Source organism: Podarcis bocagei (genome assembly GCF_964188305.1).
Source record: "Podarcis bocagei genome assembly, chromosome: 14".
NCBI lineage: Eukaryota > Metazoa > Chordata > Lepidosauria > Squamata > Lacertidae > Podarcis > Podarcis bocagei.
In genome coordinates this window covers 8,159,653-8,182,732 of record NC_138139.1, presented here as the reverse complement: position 1 = coordinate 8,182,732, position 23,080 = coordinate 8,159,653, and the positions used below count along the sequence as shown (strand labels likewise).

Sequence of the window (23,080 nt, the reverse complement as noted above, 5' to 3'; positions counted from 1 at the left end):
AGCTTCTTTAGTTTTATACGTAAATCCGGCGCTGGTTGCAGGCGGAGAGGGTTGCTGCAAACCCCTCGCCCTCTCCCCCCCAGGCTCGTTTGCACGGGCGGCTCCCCGACTCCGCCTTGTCCTCGGGGCACCACCCGCTTCCCCTCCGACCGGTTTTTTTTGCACGGTCACATGACCCGCCCGCCCGCCCCTCCCGCTGCGCCGCATCCTCCGCTCGGCGGCGTTTCTCCGCGCGCTCGGCTGGTGACCATGGCGGGGCTCCGTTGCGCGCTGCTCTCCCTGCTCGCCGCCGCCGCCGCTGCCGTGTGGCCGCAGCCGCAGTCGCTGCTCCAGGCTGCCCAGGGCGGCTGCCGCCTCCGAGCCGGGAGCTTCCGCTTCGGCTATGCCGACTCGTCGGCCGTGGGGCCCGGCTGCTCGGTGCTGGACGAGGCGTTCCGACGTTACTGGGCGCTGCTTTTCCTTCCCGGACTCGAAGACGCAGGTCAGGCGGGGTTGGGGGGCTAAGGGTGATTTTCAAGGAGAAGCACCGCTCTTCTTTCATATCTGCCCGCTTTGCCTTCCCGGACGAGGGGAACTCTGTGCATGCCCAGAGGCATGCCGCTTCCTCCCTTCCTAGCTGGGGAACTGAAAGCTCCGAGCGTGGCCGAGTCTGACCCCTGTTTGTAGAAAGCATTGCATCCAGCACAGTTTTATTTCAGTTTTAAAACTGTGAAAAATATGCAGAGGATTTCTTTTGTACTCATTCTGATATACTAAATATTATGGTACGAGGTGCTTCTGGCGTTTGGGATGTGTGTATGTGTAGGGGGGGGGAAGAGTATCAACACAGTCATATGCATTATTTTAAAATGTACCACTACACTAACAATGCTGTTGTCCAAAATAATGCAAGTCATGTTTATTTAGTTGCATTTCTAAGACTTTTTATCTGGCCCCCAGGACCCTCTGTAGGCCACGCCCCTTCACAGGCCCTGCTTTGCACCCTCCTTGCATTGCTGTTGCTGTTGTCTGACTCAAATGAGTCCTTGAACTCTGGTTGTACCTCTTGCAATAAATTGGGTGTATGTGTGTAGCAACTAGCCTGGTATACAAAGGTCAATTTTATATTTCTTGCTCTTCCCGCATTAGCCTCTGGCCCAGCTAGAGCGTGGTTCGTTATTTGCCTTCTGAACAACAACTTCAGGGCAATGTACCCTAAAGATAATGCAAAACAGTTAAAAGCACAAAAACAGCAAAGGTGTTTCAAATAGAAGTAGACCCATACAAAGCAGACACCCATGTATGCAGTGGGGGAAACCTGTTGGAACAAAAATACCTCCAGTTGTTTCTGGAATGTATGTAGGTAGTAGTGGACACCTGTCATATCATTTGACAATGACACCTGCCAGAAGATCTCGGGATGTTTCAACGAGCATCATCAAACGCCACAGACAGGAGGTTTCTTTTATTTCAGATAATAAATTGCGTGGACAAGCAAAAGAAAAATGTGAATTAAAAACTCATAAATCTATGCCTAAGACACATACTCTTTACTATTGCAATTCAATTATATATTGTATCATCATCAATACAATTTTGACACAATGGTCACCATATTCTCAGCCCTAACAATAATTTTCATAATATTATAGGGGGGGGGATAAGTGTAATCGTTGCCCAAATTCATTGACAGGTGTTTCCTGTGCTAGCAGAGACAATGATTTATCTGTGATCTTTCATTTGTTCTTTCTTGCTTGCTTCAATTGTGTTTCGCAGGGAACGCCCACTCTGAGGACCCCTGTAATGAGCTTCTTGTGAGTGTCACTGAGCCAGGGTGTGATGGCTACCCTTCGCTGGACTCCTCAGAGAGCTGTAAGAGAACCAAGTGTCTTAGCACCACCTCCAGAGCTGTGTGGGCTACTGTGTTTGAGCAACTGTGCTCGAGAGCTGCTTCAGTGCAGGTATTGGTGGCGCTGTGGTCTAAACCACTGAGCCTCTTGTGCTTGCCGATCAGAAGGTCAGCAGTTCAAATCCATGCGACAGGGTGTGCTCCCGTTCCTCTGTCCCAGCTCCTGCCAACCTAGCAGTTCGAAAGCATGCCAGTGCAAGTAGATAAATAGGTGTCGCTGTGGTGGGAAGGTAAATGGCGTTTCTGTACACTCTGGTTTCCGTCACGGTGTTCTGTTGCGCCAGAAGCAGTTCAGTCCTGCTGGCCACGTGACTCAGAAAGCTGTCTGTGGACAAATGCCAGCTCCCTCAGCCTGAAAGCGAGATGAGCAACCCCATAGTCACCACTGACTGGACTTAACCCCACCTTTACCTTTTTCAACAGACATCGCTCACTGAATGCTGAATTAGGGTACGTTTGTTTATTTCAGAGACTGCCCTATGTACTTTAGGAAGAATAAGAGCAGGGGAAGTCAAACTGAGACCCTCTAGATATGACTGAACTTTTCATCTCCTCATCGCTGACCTCTGGCCATGCGGGTTGGGGTGAATAGGAGCTGAAGTCCCAGACACCTCAAGGGCACCGGGTTGGGGAAGACTGGCCAAATTGATGGGAGTGAATTTTTGTTGCTGCTGCTGCTGAACATTTGGGAGTCAGGAACCCTTTCTAGGCTGCTGATAATCACAGTATAGATCCCTTATTTGCCTTCTGCTGACCCCTGCTATAAACCTAGAAGAACAGACTTGTTATCTACCCGAGGTTCCCTATATACAGTCATACCTCGGGTTACAGCTTCTTCAGGTTGCGTTTTTTTCGGGTTGCGGACCACTGAAACCCGGAAGTACCGGAACGGGTTACTTCCGGGTTTTGGCGGTCGCACATGCGCAGAAGTGCCGGATTGCAACCCGCGTGTGCACAGACGTGGGCTGCGAATGCTGCGGGTTGCGAACATGCATCTCACACGGATCACGTTCGCAACCCGAGCGTCCACTGTACTGGCATAATTCTGAGAGAGGCTAAATTTTAAGAAGTCCTAACAACTCTTTTGTTTGATGCTCTTTCAGATAAGCTGACCGTTTCGGATGCGCAGATGCTTCTGACAGCACAAACTGTATGGGGAGCTCTCAGAGGTAAGGCAACTGAGCTTTCCCACGGTCCCTCTTCCTGGGTCTGTGTAAGCAGAAGGTCCATAGCTCAGTAGCTGAGCATCTGCTTTGCATGCTTCCGGGCACAGGTTCAATCCCTGGCCTCTGCAGGTAGAGAGAGACTCCCTGCTTGAAATCCTGGAGAGCCACTCCCAGCTGGCTGAGCTCAATGGGCAAATGGGTTGACGCAGTAGAAGACAACTTTCTACGCTCCCATATTTTGTTTTTAAACCATGTACATTTAAGTTGATCTTGCCTTGTTCCACAGGGCTGGAGACCTTTAGCCAACTCGCCTGGAGAGACGATGATGGGGCGGTGAGTGAATATGGATCTTCCGTGGTTGGTGATGTTGATGCATCTGATTGGGCACTGTGAAAACATGATGGGCCGTTGGCGTGATCCTGCAGGCTCTCCTTTCACTGCACTGGAATCACAGAACATCTGAATTACAGCCCATGGGATATCCTTCCCCACCTCTACCCACAATGAGGCTCAGCAGTGCCAGCTGAAAATACGGCTGCAGAGGCTAAGTTCAAGAATGCCCAGTTCCTGAGTCAAATGGGTTGCATTTCACTTCCACCATGCCCTCTGCCAGCTGTCATCCTTTCCCTCAGGCAAGGGATTTGAGATGACGGGGCAGAGAAAGTAGCTGCCAACTTCTGCTTTTGGGGTGTTTGATTGGAATAATCCAGCAAATACCATTTATTTTCAGGGCATGCCCGCCAGACTTGCAAACCTGGAGCAGCTGCCCCATACCAGGCAGAAGACCCATGCTCAGATGTGATGAGAGATGTGAACCAACAACATTGGGTGGGGGTGGAAGGAAGCATCAAGTTTGGGGAAGGCTGTGGTAGTAAAAACTGGCCTGGGCCCTGGGGATGCTCTTTGCCATCAAAGGGTTTTGGAGACTCTCCTGACTGTCATTCATCTCCTCCCCTGCACAGTTCCGCATAAACAAGACAGATGTAGTTGACTTTCCCCGCTTTCCTCACCGAGGTCTGCTGCTTGATACGTCACGCCATTACTTGCCTTTGAGAGCAATTCTGGAGACACTGGTATGTGAATTTGGCTTAGTGTCGCTAGTCTTTCTGGAAAACTCACGAGTCTGGTTCAGATGATCATCCGAATCAGAAGTGTAGAAACTGTGGTCCTCCAGATTTTTCTGCTCTATTGCTGACATTTATTAGTAATAATCAGAGAACCCCTTTTGGACTTTTTTTTATGTAAAAAGGAAAATGAATTAACCTGTTTGAGTTGGAAGATTGGGAAAATTTTAGAGGGATGATGCGAGTTGTAGTCCCAACACCCAAGCTAGAGAAACACTGCTATATAACCTAACAAAAGTTACCGTATTTTTCGCTCTATTGGACGCACCGGACCACAAGACGCACCTAGTTTTTAGAGGGGGAAATAAAGGAAAAAAATATTATTTCCGCCCCCAGCCCCAAAGAGCAACGGACAGGCTGCGTGCAGCCTGTCCACTTCTCCCAGAGCTTCTTGGGGCTGTGGGGGAAGCCCGGGTTTCCCCCCCAGCCCCAAAGAGCAAAGAAGCCAAGACAGCGAGTGGGATCCATCCCGCTGGGTGTCTTGGCTTCTGCCATAGCTGCGCAACCTCTCCAGCCGGGAGCTAAACCTCTCCAGGCACAATCTATCCCGCTCGCTGCCTTGGCTTCCTCTTTAGCCTTGTGCAGCCTCTTTAGCCTTGCGCAGCGGGATGGATCGCGCCCACTGTCCACCGGGGCTGGACTAGATGACTCCTGGGGTTCCCTTCCAACCCTGCAATTCTATGACCTCGGAAGGTGTTGGGGGTCTCCACCACTGGAGGCTTTTAAGCAGCGGTTGGGGGACCATCTGCCTGGCGTTCTTTAGCTGTGATTCCTACATTGTGAGGGGGCTGGGCTAGATGACCCTCGGGTGGCCCTCCCCACTCTATACGGTCCTACAATTCTGCAGCAGGAGAGCCACAGCCACTGTCGGAGAGCCATGTGGCTTCAGTGTCTACGTAGGTACCCCCATACCTGCCACTCTTCCCCCACCTCACTTAAGCCGAGGGAATTCCTGCCCAGAGAAGCTCCCAGGTGAGGCAAGGGTTAAGATCTACCTCTGGTAAATGGCTTTGTATCCCCCCCCCCTCTTTCCCTTTTCTCTTCTTCTTCTGTGCTATTTCCTTCTTTTGTGTTTTGTTTAATCTGTTTTTATTGTATACTAAAATAAAAGCTGCAAAGTTTCCTTTTTTATAATATCCCTCCCCTCCAAACTAAAACGTTGATCTAGATAAAAACACTGATCCAGAGGAAAAGAAGGGGGTGGAGAAAGGATGAAAGAAGAAAAAGAGGTAGAGATAGAGAGATTTTTAAAAAGTTGGCTTCTTTAGCCTTGCGCAGCCTCCTGCGGCTGGAGAGGCTGCGCAAGCCTAAAGAGGAAGCGAGGGGGATGGATCGCGCTCGCTGCCTTGGCTTCCTCTTTAGCCTTGCGCAGCCTGCCCCGGCTGGAAAGGTTGCGCAAGGCTTTTCTACGAGGAGGGAGAAGGGACTGACTGGCCTTGTCAGTCCCTTCTCCCTCCTGGGGAAAAGCCCACAAGAGCTGCGCGAAACTTGCGTGCAGCTCTTGGGGGCATTTGGTGCCTGCCTCCCCCCTGCATTCGCTCCATAGGACGCACAGACTTTCCCCCTTAGTTTTTAAGACAGAAAAAGAGCGTCCTATGGAGCGAAAAATACGGTACTCCTGAAACAGGCCAAGATCCACTTGCCATGATCTCTGCAGGCCTAATATAGTGCAACAGGGTGCTGCAATTCCGCAGTAATCCCAGTTTTAGCCTGAAGAATGAGAAGGGGTTAAAACTGGGAGGAAATGCACGTGGACTGGAATGACCCCATCAGGGCAGGAAGTGGATCTGCTTTAAAAAACAGTGCAGACCCCTGCTATCTCTCTTTAGAAATCTGCTTCTGACTGCTGTGCCTATTGACTCCTCCCTCGCCCACAGGCACTGCTGCCTTTATACATGTTGTGTCTGGCAGCAGATTGTCTTGTGACGTAGCGCTCAGCGCCAGAGGAAAGGTTCTAGGATGTTCCTTTTCTGCAATGTTTAGGTTTAATTGCATCCAGGGGGTTATATATGGCATAAAACGTAAAAAGGGAGGGAGGATTAAGAAACGAAACAGAACCCCTGAGAAAGCCTGGGCAAAGTAAAGCATTTTTGCTTGGTCCTGGAAAGAAAATGCAGGCTTCGCCAGGCAAACCTGCCTGCGAAGGGAATTCCAGTGGCAGGGGCCACAACTGAAAAGGCTCTGGCTTTAGCTGCCTGCTTTGCTTTGGAAGACTTGTGGGACTGGATAAAGCATAAGGTGGAGTCTCTGAAGCCCCCATGAATAATCTTAGCAATTGTAATAATTTATATGTGAATGTGGGACGCGGGTGGTGCTGTGGGTTAAACCACAGAGCCTAGGACTTGCCGATCAGAAGGTTGGCGGTTCGAATCCCCACGACGGGGTGAGCTCCCATTGCTCGGTCCCTGCTCCTGCCAACCTAACAGTTCAAAAGCAAGTCAAAGTGCAAGTAGATAAATAGGTACCGCTCCGGCGGGAAGGTAAACAGCATTTATGTGTGCTGCTCTGGTTCGCCAGAAGTGGCTTAGTCATGCTGGCCACATGACCTGGAAGCTGTACGCCGGCTCCCTCAGCCAATAAAGCGAGATGAGCGCCGCGATCCCAGAGTTGGCCACAACTGGACCTAATGGTCAGGGGTCCCTTTACCTTTACCTTTTATATATGAATGTAGACCATGTTGGAGTAGAAAGGTGATTTCAGGCATGGTTTAGTGCAGGGATGGGGAACCTGTCACATTCCAGATTTCACTGAACTCCCAGCTCCCATTGGTCCTTGCCAGCATGCCCTTTGGTCAGGGATGATGGGTACTTCGGTCCAATGCCATCCAGAGGGCTCCAGGTTTTCCCCATCCCTAGATTTGTGGGTGGGGAAGACGTCCAGTGACAAACAGCACCCAGGGTATATCTCACTTTTGGGACCCCACATGAGCTCTGCAGGGCTGCTTCTTGAGAAAGCCAGCCAGCATCTGTTGCTAATCAATCTCTCAGGACTGTGTGTGCTGCTCTCCAATTCCCTAGGATGCCATGGCCTATAACAAATTCAACGTGTTCCACTGGCACATTGTGGACGACCCATCCTTTCCGTACGAGAGCGTGACATTCCCAGATCTCAGCCAAAAGGTAAGTCAGCAGAAGGAGTTTACCAAAGAATCCCTTAAGGACTTGGCAAGGGAAAGCTTTGTACATGACCTCGCTCCTCACCCCTGCTGTTGTTTAGGAAATTCTTGGGAATACATTGTGTTGAAACCTAATGCTTGTGCCCTTCTGGAAAACTGCAGCGTTGCATGCATCTGAAGTATACAGTGGTACCTCGGGTTACATACGCTTCAGGTTACAGACTCCAATAACCCAGAAATATTACCTCGGGTTAAGAACTTTGCTTCAGGATGAGAACAGAAATCGTGCTCTGGTGGCGCGGCGGCAGCAGGAGGCTCCATTAGCTAAAGTGGTGCTTCAGGTTAAGAACAGTTTCAGGTTAAGAATGGACCTCCGGAGTGAATTAAGTTCTTAACCTGAGGTACCACTGTATTTCCTATCTTGTCCTGGTCTTGTTTGCTCATTGGGAAACTGCCTTTCTGGGAAACTGCCTTTCTCCGCAAGCTGTGGGAGAGCTGCGCGACTTCGCAGCGGGCTCCCAGGGCTTGCTGATAGCTTCCTGAAGCCTGGAGAGCAAGAGGGGTTGGTGCGCACCGACCCCTCTCGCTCTCCTGGCTTCAGCGAAAGCCTGCATTCGCCCCATAGGACGCACACACATTTCCCCTTCATTTTTGGAGGGGAAAAAGTGTGTCCTATAGGGCGAAAAATATGGTAGGTGGTAGCAATGAGGAAGAGGAGCAGCCTGAACAGCTGGTGAAAATGGCAGTGAAGGTACAGACTCCTAGAAGGAGGGTGTCTTTCCCAAAGAGTCTCCAAAGCCTGGAGTTGGCGCTCTGCTTGTCTTTCTTTAAACATTTGAGGGTGAGAAATATCTCTGCCAGGCTGAAGGCCCCATCTGCACTATACATTTATAGCGGTATCATACCACTTTAAACGGTACTGTGCCCGCCCGCCCCCCCCCCCGAATAATGGGAACTGTAGTTTTTCCAGTGTGCAGAGAATTGTTGGGAGGCTCACATTGTCTTCACAGAGCTACAGTTCCCAAAGTTATCTGGGAAAGAGGGATTGATTGCTAAACCACTCTAGGAATTGTAGCTCCGAGAGGGGATTAGGGGGGTCTCCTAGGAATTCTTAGCACACTTAACAAACTACACTTCCCAGGATCCTTTGGGGGAAGCCATGACTGTTTATCTCAAAGAGCTGGAAACTCCGTAATTGGAGAATTGATGGGAGAGTCATCGAACAAGTCTATAGATTCCAATACTTGGGAGTTTGGTTACAACATAACCTTAGATGGAAGGCCCATGTAGCTTATGTTACAAATAGAGCCAAAGCTATCTCCTTGGCGATCTTGCGATTCTTCTTCACCGATGGGGCCCTTCACATCCCATCGGCGTTGAAAGTGTTCAAGGCCAAGGTGATCCCGACAATTGCTTATGCCATCTCAACTTGGGGGACTTTTGTCAACCTATCTCACCTAGAGGTTATTCAAAATCAGTTTTTAAGAGGGATATTGAAACTGCCCAATTGTGTAAGTAATACAGCGTTACGCATGGAACTTAATACTGTATCCCTGGAAAACGCCCTGTGGAAGCACATACTTTGTCACTGGTTATCTCTATGGCACAATCTCCCAAACTTGTACTTGATACAATGTATGTGGAGAGATGATTTCCAGAGCCCATGGGTAAAAAATTTACAGCTGAAAATTAGGGCAATGGGAATCTCCCCATCCAAATTACTAGAGCAGGACATAGTTCCAGCTAAAAGAACAGTAACCTGTAAACTAGAGGAGATGGACTTGCAGCAGAAAATGGCCTTGGGCAATGGTACCTGCTCACCTCTAAACCTTGGTTTATTACCCCTCTTAAGGCTCCCAAATTATTTGAATTCCTTAACTTCTTCGGCTCATAGATATGCCTTTATAAAGGCAAGATTCAACACCTTCCCATCGAACGTGCTGAGAAATAGATTTTCCAATGGACAGATACCGCTCTTATGTGATTGTAATTGTGGGGCACCGGAATCGTTGCATCACATAATTCTTGATTGTGCTTTTCACTCATCGGCCAAGAGCAAGTTTCTTGCTCAATATATAAAGGGAATCGCTGATGATATGAATGAAGCCAAACTGAGATATCTATTAACTGATGAAGACCCCCTAAGATCACTCACGGTTGCCAGATTCTTGATCAGCGTCCTATCCCTAAAGAAGAAAAACGGACTCCTGTGTGGCTCGGATAACCCTTTTAAACCATGATCTATGTTTTAGGATGTAATTAGGTGATATCACCATTGATGTCTTTTATTAATTTATGAGCAGAGGGTGATGTTTATGTTGCAAATTTATTGTAATGTATGATGTTGGTCTTTTTTTTTTGTTTTGCTTTGGTTCTTGTCTGTTTTTTGTAAGTTTTGGTGGTTTTAAATTTGGAGGTTTAAGTACATTATGTTGGTATGGGAAACTGTCGTGTGACGGGCCAATGGCCGTAATAAATATCAATCAATCAATCAACCATGACTGTTTAAAGTTGCATGATATTGCTTTAAATGTACAGTGCAGATGGACTAGGTGAGAATTTTGAATAATCCACTTCTCTTAAGGACTCCAGCCTAGACACAATTTTAACAAGACTTGTAGTGAAGCACGTGAAAGTTAGTGGTTTCTGGCTAGGTGCAAAATAAGGATCAGGCAGACTCAGCAATGGAGAATAAGAAGGTGAAGTTTATTGCCAGGCAATAAGGACCCAGTTTGGAATCGCTTCCAAAAGGAACTGGGACCCCGATTGACAGAAATCCAGAGGTCTTTATACCTGAGCAAATCACAGCAAATCATAGATCATGAGACAACCATGAGGGACTCACAATATTGTCAGCGAGAATCAGCCAATTAGCAAGCTGTTGTCACGCTACCAGCTCCTGGTCAAGCACAGGGTTCAAGTTCTGCTTTCCGATGCTTTCAGTGACGCTTAGTCTAACCTCTCCCCTAGTTATGACAGGACAGGGAGTTTGGGGATTTTGCGGTTTTGCTCTTCCTGTTCTGTGGATTAATTTAGCCTGTATCTGAGGGGATTTTGTACCAGAATCTCTGATTCACGTCTTCCCCTTGTTCAGGGTACACAGATGTTTGTAGGGGAAAGGTTGGTTCCTAACTTTGCTGTTCCAAGCAGTTTGCAGTTAGCTAAGGCACAGCTTCCCTTTGATTCAAAATGGATTATAAAATACTGTAATCCTTGATTATGTGTAAGCATATATGAATATATATTGAATATATTGATTACTGATAACTGATAATATGGATAGCATAGGGGTAGCCCTTCTTCCTTGCCTCAGTAGGGCAGTAAGATGTTGTGACTTTGTCCCTTTCCAGGGAGCCTTCCACCCTACCACCCATGTGTACACTGCCAGAGATGTGAAGACAGTGATTGAGTATGCCCGGCTGCGTGGGATCAGGGTGATTTCCGAATTTGACACTCCTGGCCATACTCTCTCATGGGGTCCAGGTAAGAGCTGGGCTGCAGCGACCAGCTGAATGGTGTACTTAGTGGTTCCTGGAGCCAATGTATATTCTGAGTCTAGAGTTAGGATCTGAACACAAACGAAAACCACCTGGCTGAAAGGTGTGTGCTAGATGTGTAGTTGTTTGAACCAGGTGCTTATATGACTCTTTCAGTGTGTAAATCTAATGTATTTAACATTATATGTAACATCTAATTCCTTAAAATCAGCACTGGCACACCATAGGGCTGTGTGCTAAGTCCCTACCTGTATTCATTGTATACATACGATTGTGTATCATCTGACCCGTCTACTGCAATTATTAAGTTTGCAGATGACACCACCATAATGAGTTTAATAACAGGTGGAGATGAATCAGCGTATAGAGGGGAGGTCCAAAAAATATCTACATAGGGAACAACTTGCACCTTAATATCAGCAAGACAAAGGAGATGGTGTTGGACTTTCAGAGGAAGAGAGGAGACCTTAGAGACCAGCTACGTTTGTTCTGGGTACTGTATAAGCTTTCATGTGCATGCACACTTCTGATATATAGACATGGGTAGGATTGGGCTGTTTGTAAATTGTAACTTTCTGCATGCTATTCTTAGCTTTATAAGTCTTTCCATTGGGTCCCTTTTGGCAAAGGGGACCAGTGCCTCATCTTCTAGGGCCACCCATGCAGACCTTGCTTTTTTCTTTTGTCCACTGCTCCATGTGTTTAAGCAGACTCCCCCCACCCCAATCCCACCCCTGCTTTTGTTTTTGTTTTTTCTCATCTTAGGCATCCCAGGCTTATTGACTCCCTGCTATGCGGGCCCAAATCCCTCCGGAAGCTACGGGCCAGTCAACCCCATCCTCAATACAACTTACCAGTTCATGGCCAAGTTTTTTGCTGAAGTCAGTTCTGTGTTTCCAGACTTCTACATTCACCTGGGAGGAGATGAGGTTGACTTCACATGCTGGCAAGTCTTGATTTCTTGGAGGGATCTGGAGTGGGAGTGACAGGGAGGTGGGGGAAGGAGAGAAGCTGGCTAGTTTCAGTGACCTGTGTCGTCTGGGATAATAGTTTTGTTGTACATGTACAGCTTTCTTGCTGTGAACCTTAAGTGTTTCTTCTCTTCTCTCCTCTGTGCGCGCTCTCTCTCTCTCTCTCTCTCACACACACAGAGTTTTCTTGGGAGATGTTGTGAATCTTTCAAAAACTCCTCCACCCATCATCAGAATTGCTGAAACGCTGTTTGGTCCTCCCTTTCTGACTTCCCTATCCCATAAAATTGACTAGATAAATGCATCCATGCAAGCAACAAATCAACGACTCATATTTTTAATATGTAATTGGCTGGTTGCCAAAAGAACAACAAGTCATAAAACAAGCGCAATATATTTACAGATACAGTCTCCCTTTCCATCTCTGTTACTTTCCATCAGACTACATATCCGGAGCATTTTAATTATAGATATCCACAAGAAAGGCAGATTTTCCTGACCAGTAGGCATGCTCTGCCCATTGTTTTCAGGTTTCTTCCTGTCATCTGGAGTGGCTAGAATCATAGAGATATATAGTTGGCAGGGACCCCAAGGGTCATCCAGTCCAACCCCCTGCAATGCAGGAATCTCAACGAAAGCATCCATGACAGGTGGCCACCCAACCTCTGCTTAGAAATCTCCAAGAAAGGAGAGTCCACAACCTCCTAAGGGAGTCCGTTCCACTGTCAAACACCTCATACTGTCAGAAAGTTCTTCCTGATGTTTCATCAGAAACTCCTTTCTTGTAACTTGAAGCTGTCCTACCCTCCGGAGCAAATCCTGCTTGCTTAAAAAAGAAATCAAAATCAAAAGGGATTCTGCTAAAAGAAAGGGAGGATTCCACTTTGTATACTGCAGTTCATTGTGATTACGTAGTAAATCACCCGACGTGTGCAGGATGAGAGGCCCATTCTTGGTTTTTATTTTTGTTGACCCTCGGAGAAAGCCATTCAGAGTCTTTGGTGGGTGCTACCTGTTCTGTGGTTCTAATCTGGCTCATCTCCATCCCATGCAGGAAGTCCAATCCAGATGTCCAGGCGTTTATGCAGAGGATGGGGTTTGGCGAAGACTATACCAAGCTGGAATCATTCTACATCCAGAGGTAAGGACCGTTGCTCTCAGTTGCTCAGGGGCTTTCACAGAGCAAGAGCTGTAGGGACTGCTGCCAGATGTTGGAAGATCACCCCAGTCGTCCAGGTGACGCTTCTTGTACAGGTGCATTCCTCTGCTTTTGGCCTCCCCAGGGAAACGTAAATAAAAAAATACTTGCAGAGACTATCAAAACTCTGATCTCCCACCACCTCTCCAAATTTCAAGATATTTACCTAAAGTCCTTTTTGGTTTTGCCCCTTTCTTGAACTGTTTGGAGAACTGATCCAAGTTAGCTTGCAATTCTATACACTCTTATCTGGAAGTAAGCCCCACTGAAGTCAGTGGGACCTACTTCTGAGTAGCTGGGATTGGCTAGTATCACTTGAGCCTCTTCTTTTTCCCTCCCCCAGTTGCTTTGGCTTTTGGCACAGTCCCTGGAATGTAACCCCCACATAAGTTGTGGGCTTACTGTGTGGTTCTCCAATTTGTTCAAATAAGAAACTATGGTTACCACTTTTAGAACAAACCATGGTTTGAAGTTAATAGCCTGACATTTTCCAAAGCTGGTGATTACAGTTTTTCAGTTGGACCAGGTGGGCAACTTATTAATTAATTGCAGCTCGTGCAAAATAAGGAGCAAAGGTGCTTTGTTGACTCATTCATATCTTGGTTTATTAAGCTAAGATATGACTATCCAAGCCAGCTTTTTGAGTTGGGAGTGCAAATGAAGGAACACAGGAAGGTGCCTTATCCTGGGCCAGTGTTCCGTTGAGCGTCCGTCAAGGCTGCGAACAGCGGCACTGTTGTGGCGTCCAGTCCGCTTCCACTGCGCCAATCTGCTTCTCCCAGTTAGAGCAGAGTATCTTGAGCAGCGGTGTGGCTGTGCGGAAGGAATCTCAGCCATGCAGTGAAACTCTCGTACAACAGCTGCTTCTATTCTACAAAGCTTTATTGTACAGCAGCAAAACAACAAATCAGCCAGGAGAGAGCAGAGACATGATGCTTCTCCTATCACAGCCAAAACAGAAAGTAAAAACGTTCACATCACAAAGTACAATACCCGTATGCAAACACCCCCCCAGTGACAGGACGTCATTCCCCTTGAGCTGTTAACTCTGTAAGCTCTGGGTATCCTCCCAGTCAGACCATTGGTCCATCTAGCTCAGTGCTGTCTTACACTGACTGGCAGCAGCTCTCCAGGTTTTCAGAGAAGAACCATTCATCGCCCTACCTGCAGAAGCTGAGGACCTTCTACATGCAAAACAGATGCTCTTGCACTGAGCTATGGCCTGTCCAGGTACTTTGCCTGGAATATAGGCAAAGTAGGAATAAATGGGGGAAGGATGGGAAACACCTCCTTTTCTCAGTAGTTGTTTCTCTTTACTCCAGGCTGCTGGATATAGTCTCTTCCTACAACAAAGGCTACGCGGTATGGCAGGAAGTTTTTGATAACGGAGTGAAGGTGAGAAGGCCTCTAGGTGAATTTCCAGGTGCTGTGTCCTATTCACAACTTTTTCTCCCCTCCACCAACCAATATATGGATCTGCTTCTTGCATGGTTCTGAAGCACGTGAAAGTTAGTGGTTCTGGCTAGGTGCAAAAATAAGGATCAAACAGACTCAGCAATGGAGAATAAGAAGGTGAAGTTTATTGCCAGGCAATAAGGACCCAGTTTGGAATTGCTTCCAAAAGGAACTGGGATCCTGATTGACAGAAATCCAGAGGTCTTTATACCTGAGCAAATCACAGCAAATCATAGATCATGAGACAACCATGAGGGACTCACAATATTGCCAGCGAGAATCAGCCAATCAGCAAGCTGTTGTCACGCTACCAGCTCCTGGTCAAGCACCGGTCAAGCACAGGGTTCTAGTTCTGCTTTCCGATGCTCCCAGTGACGCTTAGTCTAACCTTTCCCCTAGTTATGACAGGACAGGGAGTTTGGAGATTTTGCGGTTTTGCTCTTCCTGTTCTGGAGATTAATTTAGCCTGTATCTGAGGGGAATTTGTACCAGAATCTCTGATTCACGTCTTCCCTTTGTCCAGGGTACACGGATGTTTGTAGGGGAAAGGTCGGTTCCTAACTTTGCTGTTCCAAGCAGTTTGCAGTTAGCTAAGGCACAGCTTCCCTTTGATTCAAAATGGATTATAAAGTACTGTAATCCTTGATTTGTGTAAGCATATATGAATATATATAGAATATATTGATTACTGATAACTGATTATATGGATAGCATAGGGGTAGCCCTTCTTCCTTGCCTCAGTTCAGCAGAAATTCTTCTCCCCCCCTCGCCCCCCACTCCTGCCTTCTCTTTTATGTGGACAGCTGGGCAAAAGTCGTGGTAGCAGAGCAATTACATGTAGGAAGAAAGTTTGCGTCCTGTGGATCCCTCTGCCCCTCTCCCCACCAAATGCAGCTGAGCAGGAGTGTCGTTGAATTTGCAACCTTCCCATATACAGTGGTGCCTCTGCTTGCGAGCGGGATCCATTCCAGAGCCCCTTTCGCAACATGAGCAGAACGCAACCCATGTCTGCGTGTTAGCAGGTCGCGATTTGCCGCTTCTGCGCATGAGCATGCAGCAAACCCCAGAAGTAACCCTTTCCGGTACTTCTGGGTTGCTGTGGGGCATATCCTGAAAGAACGTAACATGAAGCGAATGTAACAAGAGGTATGACTGTATTCCTTCTCTAGGCAAAGTACCTGAAAGGGCCGCAGCTCAATGGTAGAGCATCTGATTTGCATGCAGAAGGTCCCAAGTTCTATCCTCAGCATCTACAGGTGGGAATGGATGCACCATATTTTTCGCTCTATAGGACGCACCCGACCATAGGACACACCTTGTTTTAGAGGGGGAGAACAAGGAAAAAAAATTCTCTCCCTCTCTGCCCAGTGCCCCTTCAGCTAAGCGGCAGGAGAAACGGAGCCCCTTCCATTTCTCCTCCCGCTGTGGCTATCCATGAAGCCAGGAGAGTCTTGCTCTCCTGGCTTCAGCGAAAGCAACGCGAAGCCATGGAGCCTGCATTCGCTCCATAAGAAGCACACACATTTCCCCTTAATTTTTGGAGGGGAAAAAGTGTGTCTTATAGAGTGAAAAATACAGTAGCTTGGAGGGGTGTGTGGCCTGGGGAGAGTCCCAAGGGCAAGGCAGAGGAGCCTGGAGGGCTGCATTTGACCCCTGGATCAGAGGTTCCTTACCCCTGGGCTGGGTCAAGGTCGCAATTATGTTTCTGAGAGGCCAGAATAAGAGCCATTTTCCCATTGGTGCATTCCCACCGTGGTTGCACCAAGCCTGGGCTTCTGGCTGGACTGCTGTATCGAAGCACATCACTTAGGGATAAATGCATCTTTCATCACCTACGAGTCTCATCCTGGCCCTGCTGCCTGGGACCAATGGGATTCGAGAGCCCATCCGCACCTAGAGGGGCACCGATTCCTTAACTCAGGGCCTGCATGAGTTGGCAGCCAGTGGAGCTGAGAGAATATCACAAAAAGTGTGCTTGATCTCATGCGCCGTTTGGCTCTTTCTAGCTGCTACTCGTCTGCAATGCTCTTCTCTCCCTTCCCTCTCCCAAAGCTGCTTTGCATTTCTGACCCACCTTTTGTTCTCTTTAAGCACTAAGCTGTTCTGCTCTTTCTCTAAAGAGGAATAGGTTGCCACTGCCTGTCCCGTTCAGGCTATTCCTGTGTCACAGGAGTGCCTGGAACATTGAGCTTTGCATGTATCCTGTGTCGTGTTTGGTCCCTTTGGCTCACCTTCTTCTTGTTTTATGTTCTCATTTTGTATTTTTCTGAGGTGAACTGCCTTGGGATCTCCCGATGAAGGACAGCATGCAAATATTAATATTAGGAATATTAGTAATACAGTGGTACCTCTGGATGCAAACAGGATCCGTTCCGGAGCCCTGTCCGCATCCTGAAGCAAATGTAACACGCAACTGCACGGGTCGTGTTTCGCCGCTTCCGCGCATGTGCATGACGTCATTTTGAGCACCTGCGCATGCGCGAGCAGCGAAACCCAGAAGTAACATGTTCCGTTACTTCCGGGTCACCGCGGAGCGCAACCCGAAAACGCTCAACCTGAAGCGTATTCATCCCGAGGTATGACTGTAATAATAATAATAATAATAATAATAATAATAATAATAATAATAATTCATACATCTGAACAAATCAATGCAAGCATATCAATCACATGGTACGTCTGATTAAGCACATGCTACACATCTGATGAATGGTGATCCTGGGGTGTGCATGAGGGTTGGGGTGGGGATTTAGTCAGAATCATGGTGGTGGGGAAAGGGTTATCCCCTCTCTGGTTTCCTTTTTTTTCTAATTTATTACTATTATCATTTTAATTTATGCATTGCTTCCCATGGAACATGCCAAAGTGATTTACGATACAATAAAGACATATATAAAACACAATTTTTTAAAAAAAATATCCAGTACCACCTATAGACTAAATTTGTTCTGGTATAAGCTTTTGTGTGCATGCACACTTCTTCAGATACTGAGGTTGATGGACTTCCATTTCATGCAGCTCAATGTGGTGCCTTCCATGATTCTAGATTCAGGTAGGTAGCCATGTTGGTCGGATGCAGTCGGAATAAAAATTAAAAATTGTCCAGTAGCACCTTATAGACCAACTAAATTTGTTCTGGTAATAAGCCTTCGTGTGCATGCACACTTCTTCAGATACCACATATATAAAATATATATAAATATATCAGATACATAAAACAGTTGCAGATATAAAAAGTGGTCGAAACCACTGCATATAAAAAGCAACAAGAAAGAAAGCAACTCTGCAGGTTGGAACAACGACAGCACCTGCTTATAAATTCAGTTCAAGATACCAGCTGGGATAAAGCTCTCCATTTAGAATGGCTGTAATTCACGTGGCGTCACTGTTGCGGCTTCCCATGATTCCACAGCCGCCCTGCTGTCTTAACTGAACACTGGGCCCTTCCCTGGTCTCTGATGTGCTTACTTGCTTCTCTTTTGGGCAGGTGAAGCCTGATACCCTAATACATGTGTGGAGAGAGAACGCGGGGACATACCAAGCAGAGATGGCTCGCGTCACCAAAGCCGGCTACCGGGCTCTTCTCTCTGCCCCCTGGTATCTTAACCACATCTCTTATGGACAGGATTGGGTGGCGGTTCACCAGGTGGAGCCATTGGCATTTGAAGGTACGTTCTTGGTGTTGGCTTTCCTGCCATCTTGGGTGCTGTGAGGCAGAGAGGCTGTGAGTCACCAGGCCTGCAGGGTGTCAGCCCTTGCGTGTGAAGCCCTAAATGGCTTGTGACCCAACCACCTAAGAGCGCTTCCCTGAGTCTTGACCCCCTCAGGCCCTATGATTGGCAGGGGAGGCCCTGCTAGTGGTAGCACCACTGGGTGTTGCCTTATTGTCACAGAACTGGGGCAGGGCCTTCTTGGTGGTGGCTCCCCATTTGTGGAATGCCCTCCCTCATGTGTTGCGTCTCTCATCATCAGGAGGTAGTTAAAGGTATTCTGGTTCACCCAGGCAATTTCTTCTTATTATTATTTATTAAAGATTTTATTGATTTACAAAAGTGTGTGCAACGTCTCTCTCTCGTATTTTCCCCCCCATGTAACATTTTTACAAATCAGTTTCATTTGTTGAGACATTAGGAAGAAAAGGGGGAAAGAGGTGGAGGGGCGGGAGATGGGTGGAGGGTGCGGTCGGGTGGCGATGTTTCTATTTTACTTACTATATGTAGGGTCTGGTGTCAGCTTTGCTTGTGCAGGTTCTCTGCTCTTCACTTGTGTTCCTTTGGTGGTGAGAGAGGTTGGGGTTGGCCTGGGGTGTGGCTGTTCATTTGGGGTTGGCTGTGGTGGTCTTTGGTTTCATATCTGAGAAGGGTGGGTGGGAGTTTCACCCAGGCAATTGAAATTAATGGTTGTGAGGGTATGTGACTGTTTTTAGATGTTGTTAATGTTTTAGATGTTACTGTTTTAAATACATTTTTTTGAAGAATGCATCTTGTTGACAGGCAGCCCAGAACAGAAGAAGCTGGTGATTGGAGGAGAGGCCTGCATGTGGGGGGAATATGTGGATGTGACAAACTTAACCCCAAGACTCTGGTAAGATCAGCGGTCACTAAACCAGGCCACACCTTGTCTTGTAGGGGCACGTTTTCTGATGGAGGTCCTCCTTGAACTCATTTGCCTGGTTGGAATGTGTCCTTGACGCCTCTGGCTTCCCAGGAGGAGAGAGGTTTGCTGACGATACTAAGTTGGTTCAGAGTTGTTAAAATACCAAAAAAAGAGATAGCGACGCGATGCAAATGGACCTCTCCAAACGCGTTTGGGCATTAAAATGGCAAATGTAATTCAGTGTAAACAAGTGTAAGGTAAAGGTAAAGGGACCCCTGATTGTTAGGTCCAGCCACGGACGACTCTGGGGTTGTGGCGCTCATCTCGCTTTATTGGCTGAGGGAGCCGGCGTACAGCTTCCGGGTCATGTGGCCAGCATGACTAAGCCGCTTCTGGCAAACCAGAGCAGCACACGCAAATGCCATTTACTCTGGCCTATCCCCCCTAAAAAAAGCTTTACAACTCTTGGCAATCTCCCCCCCCCCCATTTTCTTAATTTTGAGTCCCCCAAAACAGGGGGCATCTTATACACGGTGTGTGTGTGTGTGTGTTATACATGGAAAAATTTGTTAAGTCCCCTCCTGCCCTGCCCACATGACTAGGCCTTTGCAATTAAGCCCCTGCAGAGGATTTTTTTCCCATTTGCTCTTAATATGTGTAGAGGAGATTCTGCTCTTGCCATTATATCTTGTCTGCCTACTTCTATTTTTATTTTACTTCTGGATTGCGGTGGCCTTTAGCTTTAAGGCTTAAATGCCATGATTGCAATGGAGGAGGCGGCCTCCTTCCCGCTACCAGATCCATCATTGTGTTTGCTGGATTGATTTCTGTCCTGGACACGGAATGAAGAAGCAAATAGTGACAATTTCCACTCCTGCTTCCGTTTTGGTCAGAATTCTCACGTTCCAAGCAAGCGTGCCATTCCTTAAGCTTAACCCAGGAGCCTCTCTCGCCAGGTTTCAGTGCTTGCTCCTCAGCTGTGACTTATTTTCACCAGCCCTGTCATAGTTTCCGACGTGAGCGCTGTGCTGTTTTATTTCCTCAAGGCCTAGAGCTGGGGCTGTAGCCGAGAGACTCTGGAGCAACGCGACGGTCCGAGACCTGCAGGATGCATATAGGAGGCTGGGAGACTTCCGGTGCACCCTCCTCAGGTAAAACTCTCTGCTGAGCCCTCTGGGAAGCTTTGTTTGTACCTGTGGCTCTCAAGAACGAACGTGCAACGTGACCGTTGCATTAGCCATGGAGAGTGAAAAGGGCCAGACGAACTTGTGAGCTGTAGCTGGATATACAAAGGCCTTTGTGCTTGATGTCCTGAGATTTCCATGCACCTCAGGCAGCAATCCTGTATGCTGGGGTGGGAAACTGGATCTGGCCATCTGTCAATCACCGGCTGTGACACCAGGCGACCTACTTTGGTCCCTGCACTGTTTGAAATCAAACCGTGTGGGTAAAAGCACAGTACATTGCAAACCTTAGCAACCATGTGATTGTCAACGCTTGCAGAACATAGATCAGTGGTGCCAGCAAACCTGCTTTTTGGCTAAGCCCCACCTGTAACTGCCTTGCTCCTCGTATTTGATGCCAGGTGCAGGGCAGGTGGGCATAGCTTGGCCGATAAGGTTGATGCAGTCTTGTGTGCCAGTTAGTGAGACCAGGTAGGCCTTGTTAAGCTGCTGTCCATGCTTGACTGGGAATGATAGAATTACAGAGTTGGAAGGGACCTGAGGATCCTCTAGTCCAGGGGTCGGCAACCTAAGGCCTGTGGGCCACAAGCAGCCCACGGGGGTCATTTAACCGGCCCCCAAGCTGCCCCCGAACCGAGCCACCCTCTCAGTGAGTCCCCATGCACTGCACTAAACCAGTACAGCACAGCATGGGGACTCGCTTCCACGTCGCTGGAAATTGAATCTGCGCATGCGCAGACACCGAAAATCACATCTGCGCAGACGCCAAAAATCACGTCTGCACAGACACAGATGCTGGAAATCGCAAGCATGTGCGCACGATCCAGCCCACAGAGGCATCTCCGCTGGAGTGAACCGGCCCAGGCGAGGTAAACCTTGGCGACCCCTGCTCTCGTCCACCCCCTGCAATGCAGGAATATGCAGCTGTCCCATATGGGGATCGAACCTGCAACCTTGGCGTTATTAGCACCAACTGAGCTATTCGAACTTAAAAATGGGAAACGTAATGCAGGTGGTCAACAAAAGACTTTCTCAAGGCAAATCTTTAAAAATGTAGTAGAAACACCGACAGCTGGGAAACACTGGCCTGCGAACGCTCCAGTTGGAGAACAGCCTTTACCAAAGGTGTCATGGGCTTTGAAGATGCACGAACTCAGGACGAAAGGGAGAAGCGTGCTAAGAGGAAGGCATGCTTGGCACATCCACACCATTATCAACTCCCACCCAGAAACCTATGTCCCCACTGTGGAAGGACGTGTGGATCCAGAATTGGCCTCCACAGTCACTTACAGACTCACCGTTAAGACCATGTTCATGGAAAACAATCTTACTCAGCTACGAGGGATCGCCAAAGAAGAAGAAGCAGCTCTAACCAACTGAGCTACCCAGGGAGTAAGTCCCATTCATTTAAGTGGGACTTACTTCTGAGCAAGCAGGCATAGTGCAGTGTTACCATGGTTCCCGAACTCTCTTTGCACAGTGAAAGACAACTAAGAGATTTGCTAGAACAGAGCAAAGGCTCACATAATCAGTTTCTAGCTAATTGCCTCTGGGAAGCCCACAATATCGTTCAATATTTGGACATGTAGGCTCAATTTATTTATCAGCCGCAACTAATAAGAACATAAGAGCAGATAAGAAATTGCAAGGGGGGAGAGCGGCTCCTTTGTCGGGTCCTGCTCGCAGGTTTCCCACAGGTATCTGGGAATGTTGTGCTTTCTGACAGCGGCCAACGAGATGCTTCTAGGAAGCCCCCAAGCTAGGGCGTGAAAGCTCCTTGCCCCCATGTCAATTGGTTTTCAGAGTAGGCTGCCTCTGAACTTTCCCCCTCTTAACGCAAGCAGCTGTCAGTTGCTAAAAGGAGATCTCCATGTACCAAGGAATGGCTGCTGTTAGTTTAGAGCAGCTGTGGCTCTGCAGCTGTGGCTGGACTCCTGATCCCATCTTCCCTGGTCCTTGGCTATTCTGGCCAGGAGCTGATGGGACCAGGAGTCCAACAACATCGGAGGAGCCCCAGTCCTTCCCACCCTTGCTTATTAGAGACTGGAGCAATAAAAGATAGACAAAATTATAGCTCAGTTGGTTAGAGCGTGGTGCTGATAACATTAAGGTTGCAGGTTCAATCCCCATAAGGGACAACTGCATATTCCTTCTGCATTGCAGGGGTTGGACTAGATGACCCTTGGGTCCCTTTCAGCTTTACAGTTCTGTGATTCAGTGACTCACCAGAATCCAAGTAAGTCATGTTTTCCAGCACATGCTCTCAGAATTCCCTGGTCTCTCTGTGGATTGACAGATGATTAAAAAAAGGCTTGAGGGGTGTCTTCAGAACGCTGTTAGTATGCAGTATGCGGATGCGTGTTTTAATTTCTTTTTGCACAGTGTTGATTGCATTTGTCTTTTGAATGTTCTTCGATCTCTTTGACGCTTATGGATCATTTTAAATGTTTTTGATTTTTTGGTAAACTGCTTAGAAGCGATGTGTAAATATTGTGAAATGAAAAAAACAAACAAAAGCACATCTTCATTGAGCATATTTATTTTTTGTTTTTTTTGTAAAGCAGTGTGATTTTCCATTGATATGCTTTTTCTTCTTTGTTGCAGGCGAGGAATCCGGGCAGAGCCACTGTTTACAGGATACTGTGACTATGAATACAATGCCTTTTGACCTCTACACCCTCGTCCTGTTCTCTGCCATATCAGTATCACCACTGTAGGCATGGAGAGGGTAGCACTGATTTAGTACTATTTTCAATAAAAAGTTTCAATTATTCGTCAAAGGGAAATCAACCACTATTGATCTTGGGTCTTAGCAAAAAAGCCACACCATTTAAAATAAGAATGATAATAAAAATCAGTTAAACAAACCTAGAGGTCTACTGGACT

At 47.6% G+C, this 23,080-nt stretch overlaps 1 protein-coding gene across 2 annotated transcripts; it reads left to right on the top strand.

Annotated features, from left to right (window-relative positions):
- The first annotated feature begins 234 nt into the window (after positions 1–234).
- Positions 235–23,061, top strand: HEXA (hexosaminidase subunit alpha). 2 transcript variants are annotated; one of them, XM_081169215.1, is made up of 14 exons: positions 235–481; positions 1,756–1,851; positions 2,992–3,057; positions 3,341–3,387; positions 4,017–4,127; positions 7,196–7,297; positions 10,644–10,776; positions 11,556–11,736; positions 12,816–12,902; positions 14,282–14,354; positions 17,902–18,082; positions 18,908–18,998; positions 20,057–20,161; positions 22,799–23,061. In XM_081169215.1, the coding sequence occupies exons 1-14, from the start codon at positions 250–252 to the stop codon at positions 22,860–22,862; spliced, it is 1,569 nt and encodes a 522-aa protein (XP_081025341.1). In that variant the 5' UTR covers positions 235–249; the 3' UTR covers positions 22,863–23,061. The 2 variants fall into 2 exon arrangements, with proteins under 2 accessions (XP_081025341.1, XP_081025340.1); XM_081169214.1 differs by having other exon boundaries at positions 11,556–11,740; positions 12,820–12,902.
- Positions 23,062–23,080: the final 19 nt, after the last annotated feature.